Source organism: Rhipicephalus microplus, chromosome 6 (assembly GCF_043290135.1).
Source record: "Rhipicephalus microplus isolate Deutch F79 chromosome 6, USDA_Rmic, whole genome shotgun sequence".
In the NCBI taxonomy this organism is placed as follows: Eukaryota; Metazoa; Arthropoda; class Arachnida; order Ixodida; family Ixodidae; genus Rhipicephalus; species Rhipicephalus microplus.
Genome location: NC_134705.1, coordinates 198,420,674 through 198,434,407, shown reverse-complemented (window position 1 = coordinate 198,434,407; position 13,734 = coordinate 198,420,674). Strand labels below are relative to the sequence as shown.

The following is a 13,734-nucleotide window of genomic DNA, read 5'->3' as shown; positions in this document are numbered from 1 at the left end:
CTACACACTTAGAAATACAGGTACACATCAAAACTCCTTAGAAGATTACTCCCAACTTTTGGAACGGGTCACTCACGGTGAACGATGCAGAGTTGGGGTTGCCATAGTAGATGGACACAGGCGTGGGCACCGACAGATGCAGCAGGTCAGCTTCCAGGTCGTCGGGTGGGGCGCTTCCTTTCCTCTTCTGAAGAAGGTAGGAAGGGTCCACTAGCAGGGGCCGCAGGGAGCAGTGAAGCGCGCCGTTCTCCTCAACAGCCAGAAAAAAGGGGTCCTGCACGCCCAACAAGACATCAGTGCACTGCCCTAAAGGCACAATCATTACCTCTAGAAGCCATAAAGCACGACAGCAACGGACAGTGAAGCAATGAAACTTCATTTACTCCAGAGCACAAGTAGATGTTCAGTTCTCAATACTACAATGTAGTAAGTCAATGTATTCCATGCTACGCAAGCTGCTGAAATGTGCTGTCGTTGATAACATGGCAGTGAAATGAATGCTCAATGTAAACTGCCTAGAATTATGATTCAGTATGCAAGTGCATGCGCATGTTGGTACATCTGGTGTGTTTTATCTAAAACCATACTATTTTTATCATCATCATCATCAGCCTGACTACTGCAGGACGTCCACTGCAGGACAAAGGCCTCTCCCATGCTCCGCCAGTTAACTCGGTCTTGTGCTTTCTGCTGCCAATTTATACCCGCAAACTTCTCAATCTGCCCACCTAACCTTCTGTCTCCCCCTAACCCACTTGCCTTCTCTGGGAATCCAGTTAGTTACCACAATTATGACAGGTAGATTACGACTATCCCTCAAGAGGAAGGTGTATAACACCTGTATTTTGCTGGTACTTAGCTACGGAGCAGAAACCTGGAGACTTACAAAGAGGGCTCAGCTGAAATTGAGGACGACACAGTGAGCAATAGAAAGAAAAACGGTAGGTGTAACCTTAAGAGACAAGAAGAGAGCAGAGTAGATTAGGGAACAAATGGGGGTTAAGGATATCATAGTTGAAATCAAGAAGAGGAAATGAACATGGGCCGGGCGTGCTATTTTACGAGAACCCAAACTGCGCTTGCGACGAGATACCACTAGGGAAATGGGCAGAACACCATGCTTTGCTTGAGCACAACTGTTCCTTTATTTGCCACAATCCCATCTGAGCTCTGCTGTATGCGAGTATCGCCAGTCATGTACATGGAACATTTTAAGTAACATGAATACTGAGTTCAATGAGAAATAGAGTACATTTTATTTTTTTGCATCACTGTACCAGAACTTGCCAACAGAGTAATAATAGCCTCGTTGATGCAACCGACAATGAGCTTCTTGGTGTACCAGTGCTACATAATGTCACTTCGAGGAATGTGCACATTATGACTAAGCTGTATTCTGAAAAGCTTTAACGGCAGAGCTATTCCTGATGCTAGATAGGTGCCTACGTCACATGCCAAGCTTCGGCTCCCAGATATACCCATAGGTGGCATAACTACCCATGTGGCATGGGCTGCCACATGTCATTTTCGGTGCATCTCTACTCCCCCAATAATTCAATCACTCACACCCACAGAAAATCACAGAACATCACACAAACTCACACCATCACAAAAGGTCATCACACAACTCGCATCACAAAAGAAACAGAGAACTGCAGCTCCGCTGTTTTTTTTTTTTTCAGATTTCATACTGGGTACAACTGGGATAGGCTCTTTAAGGGGGGACGTGGCGATTAAAATAATAAATTTGGTCAAAATGTTCAGTTTTCCAATTAATTTTTTTCTGCAATCCTGAGGCCATGTGAAATGGTGAAATTTTAGATCAAAATAAGATGTACAAGTTGAGAAAAAAAGCATTTTACTGGTGGGCTGTCATCAAAAGCTGTGTGAAAATCGGGCTTTAGAAAAGGTAAATCTGCTGCTTTCTTTTGGCACAGTATCCCCATGCTAGCATCATTGTAAAGAGGACAGAACGGAGCTCAAGATTGCCACAAAGCTGCACTTTTCCAATGAAAAATAAAGTCAGCTCCCTTCAGAGTTTCGTTTTCTTGGCTTCTAGCTCCACTCTCTTGAGGCTCTATTTTCTCAGCTTTCTTTTTTTCAGCAGGTGCTGTCAGTCATCCCTGTGCCATTTCGCAACAAATGAAGATAAGCCATTCCACTTTCTGCACTTAGGCCCTGAGACATTACTGAATGTTGTAAAGCTGGTCATATCTGTGTGCACATTACACACATTTTTATAATTGGATTTTTGTAAAAGTTGTTAGTGAGCCCAGGTAATTTCAAAAATTATTTTTGTGTATTTACTTACTTGTTGAAAAGTAAACAAATAGCATTACGGCATAGAATGAACTCTTGTGGATAATTGTGTGCAAAAATTTTGACGAATTTATGTCTAATTAATCGAATAATTATGGGATGACCATGAGAGTCTGTCTAGAACTGCAGCTCAAGAACTACATTAAATAGCTCAAAACTGATACCTGTTATCATATCAGCACAACAAACAACATCTGCATGCCAAATTGTATCACTTTATTTTCAGTAATAAAGATAGTTTTTATTGCCACATCCCCCCTTAAACATTTTTCATTTTTTTTTTTGGGGGGGGGGGGGGGTGGTGGCTAGTGGCAACTTCCTATTTTGCACTGAAATTCCGATATTTGATACCCCTGAAGACTCACATAAAGTGGTGGTGGTGCCATTGTCTGATCCTGGGCTAGAGTCCAAATGCTGTGGTCACCCGTGAGCAGCCTGAGCTCCAGCCCCGTGCAATTGACGATAAATGCCCACGGCTTGATGTCCACCAGGACGGTGCCCGGATATGGAAGGTTGGGGTCGTAATACTGTTTCACGTGCAGCTCCGTCTCGGGCATCTCGGGAAGGCACTTGGGGCTGCAGGGTGTGAAAAATGTGGGAAAAAAATAAAGCACACTGAGGAATCGTTATGTTCATGAGATAAATCCATATGGCTGCGAACATTCCATGAACAGAAGTCGGCAGCATTTTTTCTCAGGCTAGATGCCTAATACACGAACAAATCCAAAGTGTCTTGGTGCCTCATGCACCTGCCCTAAGGCAACTCAAGAGCACAAGCCATCTCTTTCTTTCTTCTTAGTATATCGTATAGAGACCTTCTCCCGAAGGCTTTCTGGACCCAATGTAGTTTTACACTGCCTCCGAGATCAAAGGCATTGAAACCTTTCTGCGCCTTATTGGGCTTTGCTGTGCCTCTGATATTTCGTCCACCTTTTACAAAGTCACAGTGACATGTGGTGATGCCATCATGTGACATCAGGTTTTGTGACTCCATTATGATGTCATAGGGTGACGTCATCCTGTGATGATTGCTTGCGTCACTCAGGTCGACGTCGACGCCAATGCTCACATTTCACGCCTGATGAAGCATCTAAGGCTTACAGCTGAATAACAACTGTGTTATTATGGCGGCATGACAGGTGACAGGACAGGTAGCATTTGTCTCGATGCCTTTCTTACAACTGGATATCATAGTTCAGAACATTGGATCGTTGCCACTTCACAGAAATGCGGGATCGAATCCCGGCCACGGCGACCACATTTTTGATGGAGGCGAAAATGCTTGAGGGCCGTGTGCTTAGATTTTGGGGCGCGTTAAAGAACCTCCGGTGGTCGAAATTTCCAGAGCCCTCTACTACAGCGTCTCTCATAACCAAATGGTGGTTTTGGGACGTTAAAGCCCAACAATTATTATACACTTCACCGAAATATGTTCAGTGAATGAGTGGGATGAATCAATGAATGAATCAATTAATAAGTCAGCAGAAAGTGAAGAAACACACTGACCTTGCATTGGTAGAGGGGAAGAGCTGAGTGAGAACTCCCCTCTCCCACATGTGGTCCACTTTGGCTATGCGCTCAACATCGTCGTATGGCCACTTGGCTGCATGAGGGGAGCCAAAGTTCCACTCCGGACTGCGGAGCCTCCACAGGTCTTCCAGAGGTGTGGTGGAGATTTCGTGGTCCAAGGACGGAGGCCTCAGTTCAAGCGCAGGAGAGGAAACACGCTTGCCTGCGGGTGCGAGTGGCATAATGAGACACAGAAGTCATTAGCTCAATTGCAGAATTCAATGTACTGAACAGTTGGTCAGAAGAGACTCAGCAGTGGGGAGCTCTCGGTTTACTTCGGCCGTTAGTGGTTTCACACCCAAACTGTGGCACACAGAGGCATTTTTGCATTCTGCCTGAGTCAGAATTTCATCATTATACCAAAGCTATCGAGCCACCCCACTAGATGAAAGCCACTGGTGAACCTCACAAAAATTTTAATAGTAATCGCAACTCCAAAAAATGCCCCGTGTGCTGGCAACACTGGTCGAAAAAACAAAGATGGCTGCGCTTAATAGGGTCAACGTGGCACTTTCGCTTCAAGCTGTGCTGAAGTTTTTTTATTGTAGCGTCGGATCGCGTCGCTTCGTCAAAGGCGAAGACCGAACCGCCTCACTCTCATCGGCATAAAGAATTTTCGCTGCGAAACAGCGGACATAGATGAGCTGGGCGCACAAACATCGAGTATCTTCGATGAACCGCATCATATTTACATAAAGTTGAAGAACCTGTCTAGCTAGATCGAGGCTCAAGAAGGGAACTGCTCATGCGTAGCGACCCTTTCTAAAAGGTGCTAGCACTTTCACACTGCGTTGCTACACTGCGTTGCTACACTGCTACTGAGAAGGCCTCATCAGTTTTTTAGGTAACTATGCTGCGACTCGTGCTGCCAATTGCATGTATCCCATTGAGTTTTGTTGCACCGTCAAAAGCTGAATACGCATGCCGTTTGCTTGATTACAAAACAGTAGGCTTGTGCGAATATTCAAAAGCTTCGAATAATCGAACAAATAGTAGGGTATTTGAATTCGTGTAAGCTGATTTCCGTTTCGTGCCAAAATTCTGCATTTGTCAAACAGAGGAAAACAACCACACTTCTTAGAGTGCACCGCTAAAAAACCCCCTGCCACACGTGAAATCATAGAAGCTGGGGAGATAGAGAGGATGGGTGACAAGTGTATTAGCATGCCCTCTATAGCGCTGACAAGAAAAAGAATTTGCTTTTCTTGGTGTCCGTCTTGATGCCTAGTAATAATCCTGTTCTACCGTGCAACAGATGTGCGCATATTTATTGTCTTCTTGGCCCTAAAGTAGCCTTGGTATCGCAAAATAAGAACTGTTGAAATTTGCGCTATGTGTGTGTGTGTGTGTGTGCGTCTTTGTGTCCTTGTTTTTAATGCGCTATTACCATTAGGCATTAGGCAGACTACATTAGGCAGACTACACAACTTTACCACACCGATGATAATGTTACACTAACGTACAGTAGAGTATTGGTAAACAGAAATCACCTAGATGAAATTGCTGCCTAAAATGGTAATGCTTTTAATTAGATAGATCATATTTTTGACTGTTGCAACCTCATACATAATTTCCAGCGAATGAAATGCCCATTAGGTAAAACATATATTCCTGGTTCTTTTAAGCTCAACTTAAAGGCATTATACTGCAGTACTAACCGCCATTAAAGCATGGGCCTCTGCAGGATTTTTTTGTTAGGGGTGAAAATCAACGGTGCAACAGAACTGGGAAGAGGGGAGCACTCATGTTGCTTGGGTGGGGGGGTTATTCCTTAGAAAAAGATACAGAAGGACAGATAATGGGGTGTGGAGTGCACAACAATTGTCTCTCATGTGAGGACACCTCAACCGATACACTCGCGAAGGAACGTGGAATGAACGGACAGTGAAAGTGAAGAAAAGAAAGTAAGCTAAAAGAGAAAATATGTCTACGCGTTACAGAGTATACAATGACAGCAGCCACAACACACCTCTAGTCACTCGTCACACGAAGCCTATTAAATGCTTGATTCCTCCTTTGCCGTGGCCACACAAAGCAAAACTGTTTCACAAGCAAGTTAAGGAAGGATTCCAGGCAACAAATTCTTACTCAGTTGCTTGGAAACATCTGTCAACAGCAATATAAAATACCATGTAATTTAAATGCACGTGTGAGACGCCGAAAGCAGCTGCAACACTTCGGCTACTTTGGCTGCTCTATTTCAAGCACTGACCTGGCCCGAGTTGAAAGGTGAGACTGGACGGCGGTGGATCCACAAGCAGAGGCCAGTCTTGGCCTCGGCCTGGAACCAAGAGCGAGTGGTAGTGGTCACCCGCTGCTTCGAAGCCGGTCCTTCCGTGAAGGTGGACCAGGAGGCTGCAGGGCAAGTGGCTGCGCAGCACGTGAAGGGGTGCGAATGCCAGCACCTGCCAGGGGCCACGAGAGAACAGGAAAATGTGAAAAAATTTATTATTAGCCATGCTCTGGATTAACGTAAACTACCTAGCGTTCTTTAAAAAGCCAGAAAACAACCCCGAGGCGAAAAAGTTTTTACAAAGAGAAATATCAGTACTTTTGATTTGTGAGCATGCTGCCACAAGAATTTCCCAGATACGTGCTATTGGAAGTTACAGAGAATAGAACATCGGTATATCAGCTGGTTTTAACTTTTCGCACGGCCTCGCTACTCTTCTCCCTCACAAGAAGAGGAAACAGTAGCCCGTCATTGTGACTGATTTACGACGAGCTGCATGCTATGTCAGGTCGCCAATCGGCGACTTTGCCTCACTGCCCGTGAAAGGAGGATCGGTCAGACGTAGGAAAGGAGCACGGGAACTGTTTTTTCGAAAGGGAGGCTCCACACGGCACTGTAATATTCTGAAAGCGTGATGGCCGCGGTCTACTCTACGATTTGACGAGCCTCTTTGGAGGGGGGGGGGGTGTAAAAAAAAAAGTCGGAACCTGTTGACTGGCCCTCCAGGGTGCACATAAATCTAGAAAAGTCAATGTTCTTTGGGTTTCGCCCCCACTGAAATGTGGCCGCCGTGGGTGGAAACGGAAGATGCGCCCTTGAGCTTAACGGCGCGACAACTTACGTGCTAATCTATCACAACTGGCTACATCACACCCTCATATGATAAAGATGATTTTGTGCAGTGACTTTATACAAGACCATTTTAAAAGAGCAGACTGTCTGAACTAATTGTGGGAAATATGATTTCTCTACACGGTGCAACTTTAAACAAAAGCCCCATCTTGAGTTTTCAATGACCCTAAGCTGATGCACTGTATTGATGCAAAACACTGCTTATAAATGTGAACCTATCAGGGATGACACCAGATCAGCAAGATCACATGGTTTAGTTACAAAAGAGCAGGTGCTAAAGAATTTTCGGTCTGTCATTCATTCCTGTACTTTCATTTGTATGCTTTATCGGTGCCATCTTCATAGTGAGTTTTACAGTGCACGGCTATCAGAAAGATAAAAGCAGCAGCTTTTAGATGAGCGCTACCAACCAGGAGATTTTCAGATGATCCAAAACAGCCAGCGAAACAATAGCACCACAGCTGGAGCTTTGCAGCTTCATCAGCGTCTTGTGGTACCTGCAAATAAAGCACTGCCAACTCAGCTCTCGGCAGTAGCACTTGTTTTTTCATATACCATATTTCCGAGCATAAAATCTGGGCAATGTGTGCAGACTGAAAGTCAGGTTGCAAAATGTACGCGAATTTTCATACACGAGGCGGCTTCATGACAATACGTGAGAATTTTCACCAAAAAATGTTTTCCTACTAGGTAGTTGGGCGTGAAGGTTATATGCAGAAACTGTTTATATATACTAGAAAATGCGTAGCTAGTCCGTACTTCCCCAATATACCTAGCCAACAAATAGAACATCCAACCCTAATTGCAATTATCATAAGAATATTGCACATGTATTCCACACAAACAAGAAACAATATTATTTAATGCAGCTCGCACTTATAATGGCACAAAGTAAAACTAACAATAACCTCATTTGTAAACAGATTACGGTCACATTCGCTGCAGTGTTCTTTGAAAGCATCGTGCAGATTCGTAACAAGGAACCATTTTCCTTTTAGTTTATCTTCCTATCAATACACGACAAGTCGCAGTGAAGCTGCATCTAGACCAAACTTTGCGGGGACTCGCTCGCTGAATTTCGTGCCGACCGGTCGCGCCCCCGCGATCTCCGATGACAGCGCAGCTCTGGCCAACTGTCTCGTCGTACGCCATCTCCTGCCGCCGACAAGAGCTCTCGCTGAGTGGTGCCCCGTCCTCGGACTACTGCAACTGTGTCCATCTTTCCTATCTTCTCCTTACTTCCGTATGTGGCTGTCCCTGCCCCTCTCTCTATCTCTGTACCTTTAATTCCTCTCTATCCTTTTAATCCCTCCTTACCCCCATCCCTCGTGAGCTACTATTGAGGTGTCGCACTCTGATGCAGACAGTTATGGGGCTCACTTTTATCTTCTTTTCATTAAAGAATCACTCCCTCCCCCCCCCCCAAACTTTGCATACAAATCATTTGTGCTAATCTTCTGGTGCGCATTGCATGGGCAACAAAGCAAGTTCAATATAGCCTTGATACAGATAAACCTGGATATAACGAAACTGATAAATTTTAAGAAAAATTCGTTATAAAAAGAATTTTATTATAATAGATCATTTTATTTTATTATATTAAATAAATACACAAATTAAACAAAAGGGGGACTAAAAGCAGAGCTAACCAAAAACACTTATTTAGCAATAAAAAACTGCATTATTACATATAGACACTCTCGGCGGGTTTTCGCTGTTGCCCCCATTTTCCGTAACTAGTCTAAATTGATAACATGTCCCCGTGGATCGTAGCTTTCACAAGCGGCTAAAAGCGCGCGAGCGCTGCTGAAGCACAGATTGAATGAGTTGAGCTACCTAGAGCTATCACCTGGAAGGCACACAAGATCACATCCTCCGCATGTGAGAGCTGCCGTCGAATGCTCAAACAGAAATGAAACCATCCGTCTGCAAGGCTGAATTTCATCAGAGGCCACACTATGTCTGCACAGTGAAACCATGCACAGGAGCACGATGTCGAAAGCAAAGAGCGGATGACACGGATACAGCAGAAAACTATTTGGTAAAGTGCCCTCCATATATATGCAGTGCGGCTCCACATATGTGACACGCGGCCCCACATATGGGGCACATCTGTACATGCACCCGCGGCGGCAAGAACGGTGGTAATGCTAGCTCGTGCGGTGCAGGCCCGCCTCGCGCACATTAACGAGCGCTCCCCGTCGCCTAGCTGTCGCTGAGGTCACGAGTGCGCTGTATGTGCTGCCCCCGCTTCATGTTTTGTCAGCAGTGGGGCACCTGCAGAAGATGCATGCTTGTACCGAGATGACAAAAATTCGAGGCCAAATTCCTAGGTCGTCTGTGGGGAAAATTCGTTATATCAAGGTTGTCTTCTGCAGTTACATTGTTATGTAGAGGTTGCAAATACATGTGCTTATATGGAGCAACGGCGGAAAATAGCAACACTTCAATATATCGAGAAATTCGTTACACGGAGGTTCATTATAATGTGGCTTAACTGTATAACAAATAGGGATATACAATGAAATATTGGCTATAACAAAGCAAATAAAAAATAAATGTGCATCAACCCAATGTTTCAGATGAACATTTGTGATGAATTCTCAGATACATCGAAGTATGTTAGATGCCACCTTGTTAAAACAAGGTTTTGCTGTAATAACATATAAAAAATGTTACAGACCTCAACAACCTTGGCCCAATCCTTCGAGCTCATCGCGTTGAAATTTACTTCGCTGGACCAAGGCACAGCATTCACCCTTGCCTGTCCGCCCGGTGTGGAAGCCTGTCTCCTGAGTGAAAAAGAGTGTAGCCTGCGAGGGTTGATGATGAGGCTCCTACAGGCCTTGTCACCAATGTCAACCACCAGGGTGCGAGTCTTTGATGGCTGTGCAGATGGTGACTTGTTGTGTTCCTTTGCACTGTCGACCAGCATCCTGAGCTGGATCTGAAGGTCGGTCACTAAGTGACTCCGGAGGGTGACTTGGCCAGAGATGATCACCTGTGGTGAAGTTGTGACAAAGTGAGTTATGGTTCCTATTATTTGTTCTTTGCAATACTTTTTGAAGCAAACTGCTAATTGGCCTAGTTGGAACGAATTGATGGAAGTACTTTTGTGAAACACACGAGAATTAAGAAAGGAGACACGTGCTTGGCCATGTGTTTACTTTCTACGTCACTGTGTGTTGCGCGCAAAGTACTTCCATGAACTTTTGAAATGTACTGTGGAGCTTCAGATTACCTTAACCTTTTGAGTATCAAAGAGAACTCAAAACATAACGGTATTTTGAGAACACTCAAAACATAACAACAAACACAAGGTAACACAAAGGCGTCGCCGCCGATGTTCTACTCACCACTAGGAACCCACAAAAGACAGCCCGCGGTCGCTGCGTCTCGCGGGACCCCGTCAACAAGCAACAATGCACGCCAGCCACCCCGCGCCCAAGAGACTCCCCAATCATTACTGTACGACCACCGAGCCTCGCCGCCAGGCGCACTGCTGGTGCTACCACGCTAACCACAATGATGATGATGGCGAAAATCTCGTGCGAGCAATGCACCATCTACCGCTCAGCCGCTGTTAACCTTAAGTACAGATTATCTGCGAGACACATGTGCTTCACGAGGTGCAAGCGACTTTACAGGAGGTGATAGCCCGCCTACAAGGTACATTGAGGTGTAATTGAACTGAACATCCTGCACAATTATTTAGCTTTTATTTAGCTTGATTTTGAAGTGTACCGTTTCATATGGTCATCTCACTGAAGGCACTACCATGTTCACTGAGTCATTCGATGTACTCCCTATGAGTCGCTGTCCTGGTCTAATAAGTGCGCTTCCCAATTCTTGTGATTTTGCGACTTTATAGGACGTGAAAAGCAGGGATTATATAACATGCATTTATTTTTTTTTTCTGCTGGGCACTTGCCTGCATCTCAACTCCTTGCCCTCCTTGCATTCTGACCAGGACTGTAGACACTGCCGAAGAACCAATGGGTATTTCCACAGCAATTTCCTTGTCGAGGACCAGCGCGAAAGGACTGCTCCACTTCCACTGCTGGTTTTCTATTCCGAGGTGCAGCATCTACGAAGAGGAAATAATAAAACAGTTCTACTAATGTATGACACTACTCTATCACCAATAAATAATTACCACTGATTTGAATTGTGATCGAATCCAGGGCTTAGAATCCTGCAACAACTGTTCCATGTTGCGATCAAAATTGTGCAACTGAACCTCATTGTAACGAAGTTGCAACCAACATGAAAATTTTTCCTTTATATTCAATTTTCGATATCAACATTTAGTATTCATTTGCCAACTGGTACTGGTGACATTCTGGCAGAAAGAACATCACTGTACTGACACTAATGAAGACTAGTGTCACATATTTCTGTCTTCTTGTAATACAGTAAAACCCCTTTATATAAGGCATGCTCTGGGCAGCAATTATTGTTTCTTACATGAGATGTCTCTTATAAGAGGTTGTATGCACTTTCTTATCTATCCGTATTTTACTGTGGACACACCGGTGTCTCTTATACCCATTTGTCTCTTATATCAGTGTCTCCTATAAAGGGGTTCAACTGTATTGGCCTGTATAATACTTATAGTGAACCCACAGTATGACCGATAGAATATAGAACATCTAGCAAGCAATACAGAGAAAGACAAACATGTAGGGGACAAATATCCATATTGCTAAAAAAAAGCAGAAATACTAAATAACAGTGCGAACATACATTTGTATTAGCAGAAAGAGCTTACCAATGGTGCCTTTGTGCTCTTCCACGTGTAGGCATGCATGTGCCCTGGTTGGAGTGATATCTTCTCCACGGTTCCAGCCTGTGATTACAACCATATGAATAAGTACCAACAGGTACTACGTCAGTGATAGCCTTTTGCCTTTCAGTTGAAAGTGGTATCTTCCCGTGCTATGGCAAAAAAGATTGTCTTGCCAAGTTTGCTTTAAAATATTAGTGTGCATGAGCACAAGTGCATTCCCACACAGACACACATGCGCTTCATTAAAAAAATTATATGAGCAGTGCATAACGGAATAGAACAAAGCAAGACACGCAGAGGGTCATCACTTAAGTCCTCTTTGTTTCTTATCGTGTCTCATTCTATTACAGTGTAGACCACTTATAACGTAACCGCTTATATTGCAGAGTTGATTATAATGCGGTCTTTTTTGACTCCCGTTCCCCCGCCTATAGAACCCCATGTATACACATACCACTTATTGTGCAGTTCTCCAATAGAAAAGACCGGTTATAATACGGTTGCCGGAAAATCTTTGTGACAATTGTGGTAGCAAATGCGCGACTAAAAGGAGGCGCGCTTGGTACGCCGCTGGGGAGCGAGTGACGAGGTAGTTATGGAGGAAGGGGGTACGTGGAGTGAGTGGACGAAGGGCCGAGAGAAGAAAAAAAAGAAAGAAAAAAGACCGCAGCACTCTGGGCGGGCTCGCCGAGGGCGGTAGCCTAGGTGCGGATTAGAGTCACTATCGTGACTCTCGCTTGCCGCAGCTCAACATGGCACGTGCGATTCCTTCCGTATCAACTGCACTTAACAGTTTCCTGCTGGGAAAAGCATCGTCGATATTGTGCTTGCTACAGATATTGCGTTTGCCACCTCATCCGTAAATTTGAAACATTTTATGGCTTCATGATGTGTGCTTTCATTTTTGCCGCCGGTGCGTTGTCTTATGTAAGCTCACACTGTTCTTGGTTCACTCACACTGTTCTTGGTTCAGTGCTTGAGTGCGGTCTTTTCAACATCAGATTTTCCCGCCTTGGAAAAACTTCCCACGACAACGTACCAAATAGCAGGCTAGGCCTAATCAGCGTTAGTAGAGTTTCGGTAGCGGTCGCGTGCTAAGTTGCGGTTTGGCACAAAATCAACGAAGCTCTTTGCGGTGCCTGCTCTTGAAGGGAAGGGATATGTGTGTTAATGAAAACGAGAGTGACACGTGTAGCGCTCGAATGGTGGTTCACGATTCAATTGCGACGTCTTGAAATCATGATTGAAGGTTAAAAATCTTGGAGGCACTGCGCCGACCAAAGTAAAAGTTTAATAAAAAGAAAAAGCAAAAAAGAAAGACGTTTCGGCTCCCACACGGAAGCCTTGTTCACAGTGAAAAAGAGTGACCACCCATGAAACCGAATCATTGGCGTTTTCTTCAAAAGATTGTAAGCACCATGTACTGCATGCTCCGATGCTCGGACACATCATCATCAGCATCATCATCATCATCATCATCAGCCTGACTACGTCCACTGCAGAACAAAGGCCTCTCCCATGTTCCGCCAGTTAACCCAGTCCTGTGCTTGCTGCTGCCAATTTATACCCGCAAACTTCTTAATCTCATCTGCCCACCTAACCTTCTGTCTCCCCCTAAGCCACTTCCCTTCTCTGGGAATCCAATTAGTTACCCTTAATGACCAGCGGTTATCCTGTCTACGCGCTACATGCCCGGCCCATGTCCATTTCCTCTTCTTTTTTTTTCAACTATGATATCCTTAACCCCCGTTTGTCCCCTAATCCACTCTGCTCTCTTCTTGTCTCTTAAGGTTACACCTACCATTTTTCTTTCCATTGCTCGCTGCGTCGTCCTCAATTTAAGCTGACCCCTCTTTGTAAGTCTCCAGGTTTCTGCTCCGTAGCTAAGTACCGGCAAGATACAGCTGTTATATACCTTTCTCTTGAGGGATAGTGGCAATCTACCTGTCATAATTTGAGAGTGCTTGCCGAA

At 44.6% G+C, this 13,734-nt stretch overlaps 1 protein-coding gene across 2 annotated transcripts in view; it reads right to left on the bottom strand.

Annotated features, from left to right (window-relative positions):
* The window catches only part of LOC142765790 (intermembrane lipid transfer protein VPS13B-like), a 53,807-nt gene that overhangs the window by 26,889 nt on the left and 13,184 nt on the right, over nucleotides 1-13,734 (bottom strand). For both annotated transcript variants that reach the window (XM_075867484.1, XM_075867485.1), the window contains exons 8-15: nucleotides 11,745-11,822; nucleotides 10,905-11,060; nucleotides 9,657-9,974; nucleotides 7,384-7,470; nucleotides 6,101-6,293; nucleotides 3,826-4,051; nucleotides 2,685-2,895; nucleotides 77-274 (exon numbers count right to left, since the gene is read on the bottom strand). In XM_075867484.1, coding sequence (XP_075723599.1) covers nucleotides 77-274; nucleotides 2,685-2,895; nucleotides 3,826-4,051; nucleotides 6,101-6,293; nucleotides 7,384-7,470; nucleotides 9,657-9,974; nucleotides 10,905-11,060; nucleotides 11,745-11,822 — 1,467 coding nt within the window. The remainder of the gene's footprint in view (nucleotides 1-76; nucleotides 275-2,684; nucleotides 2,896-3,825; nucleotides 4,052-6,100; nucleotides 6,294-7,383; nucleotides 7,471-9,656; nucleotides 9,975-10,904; nucleotides 11,061-11,744; nucleotides 11,823-13,734) is intronic.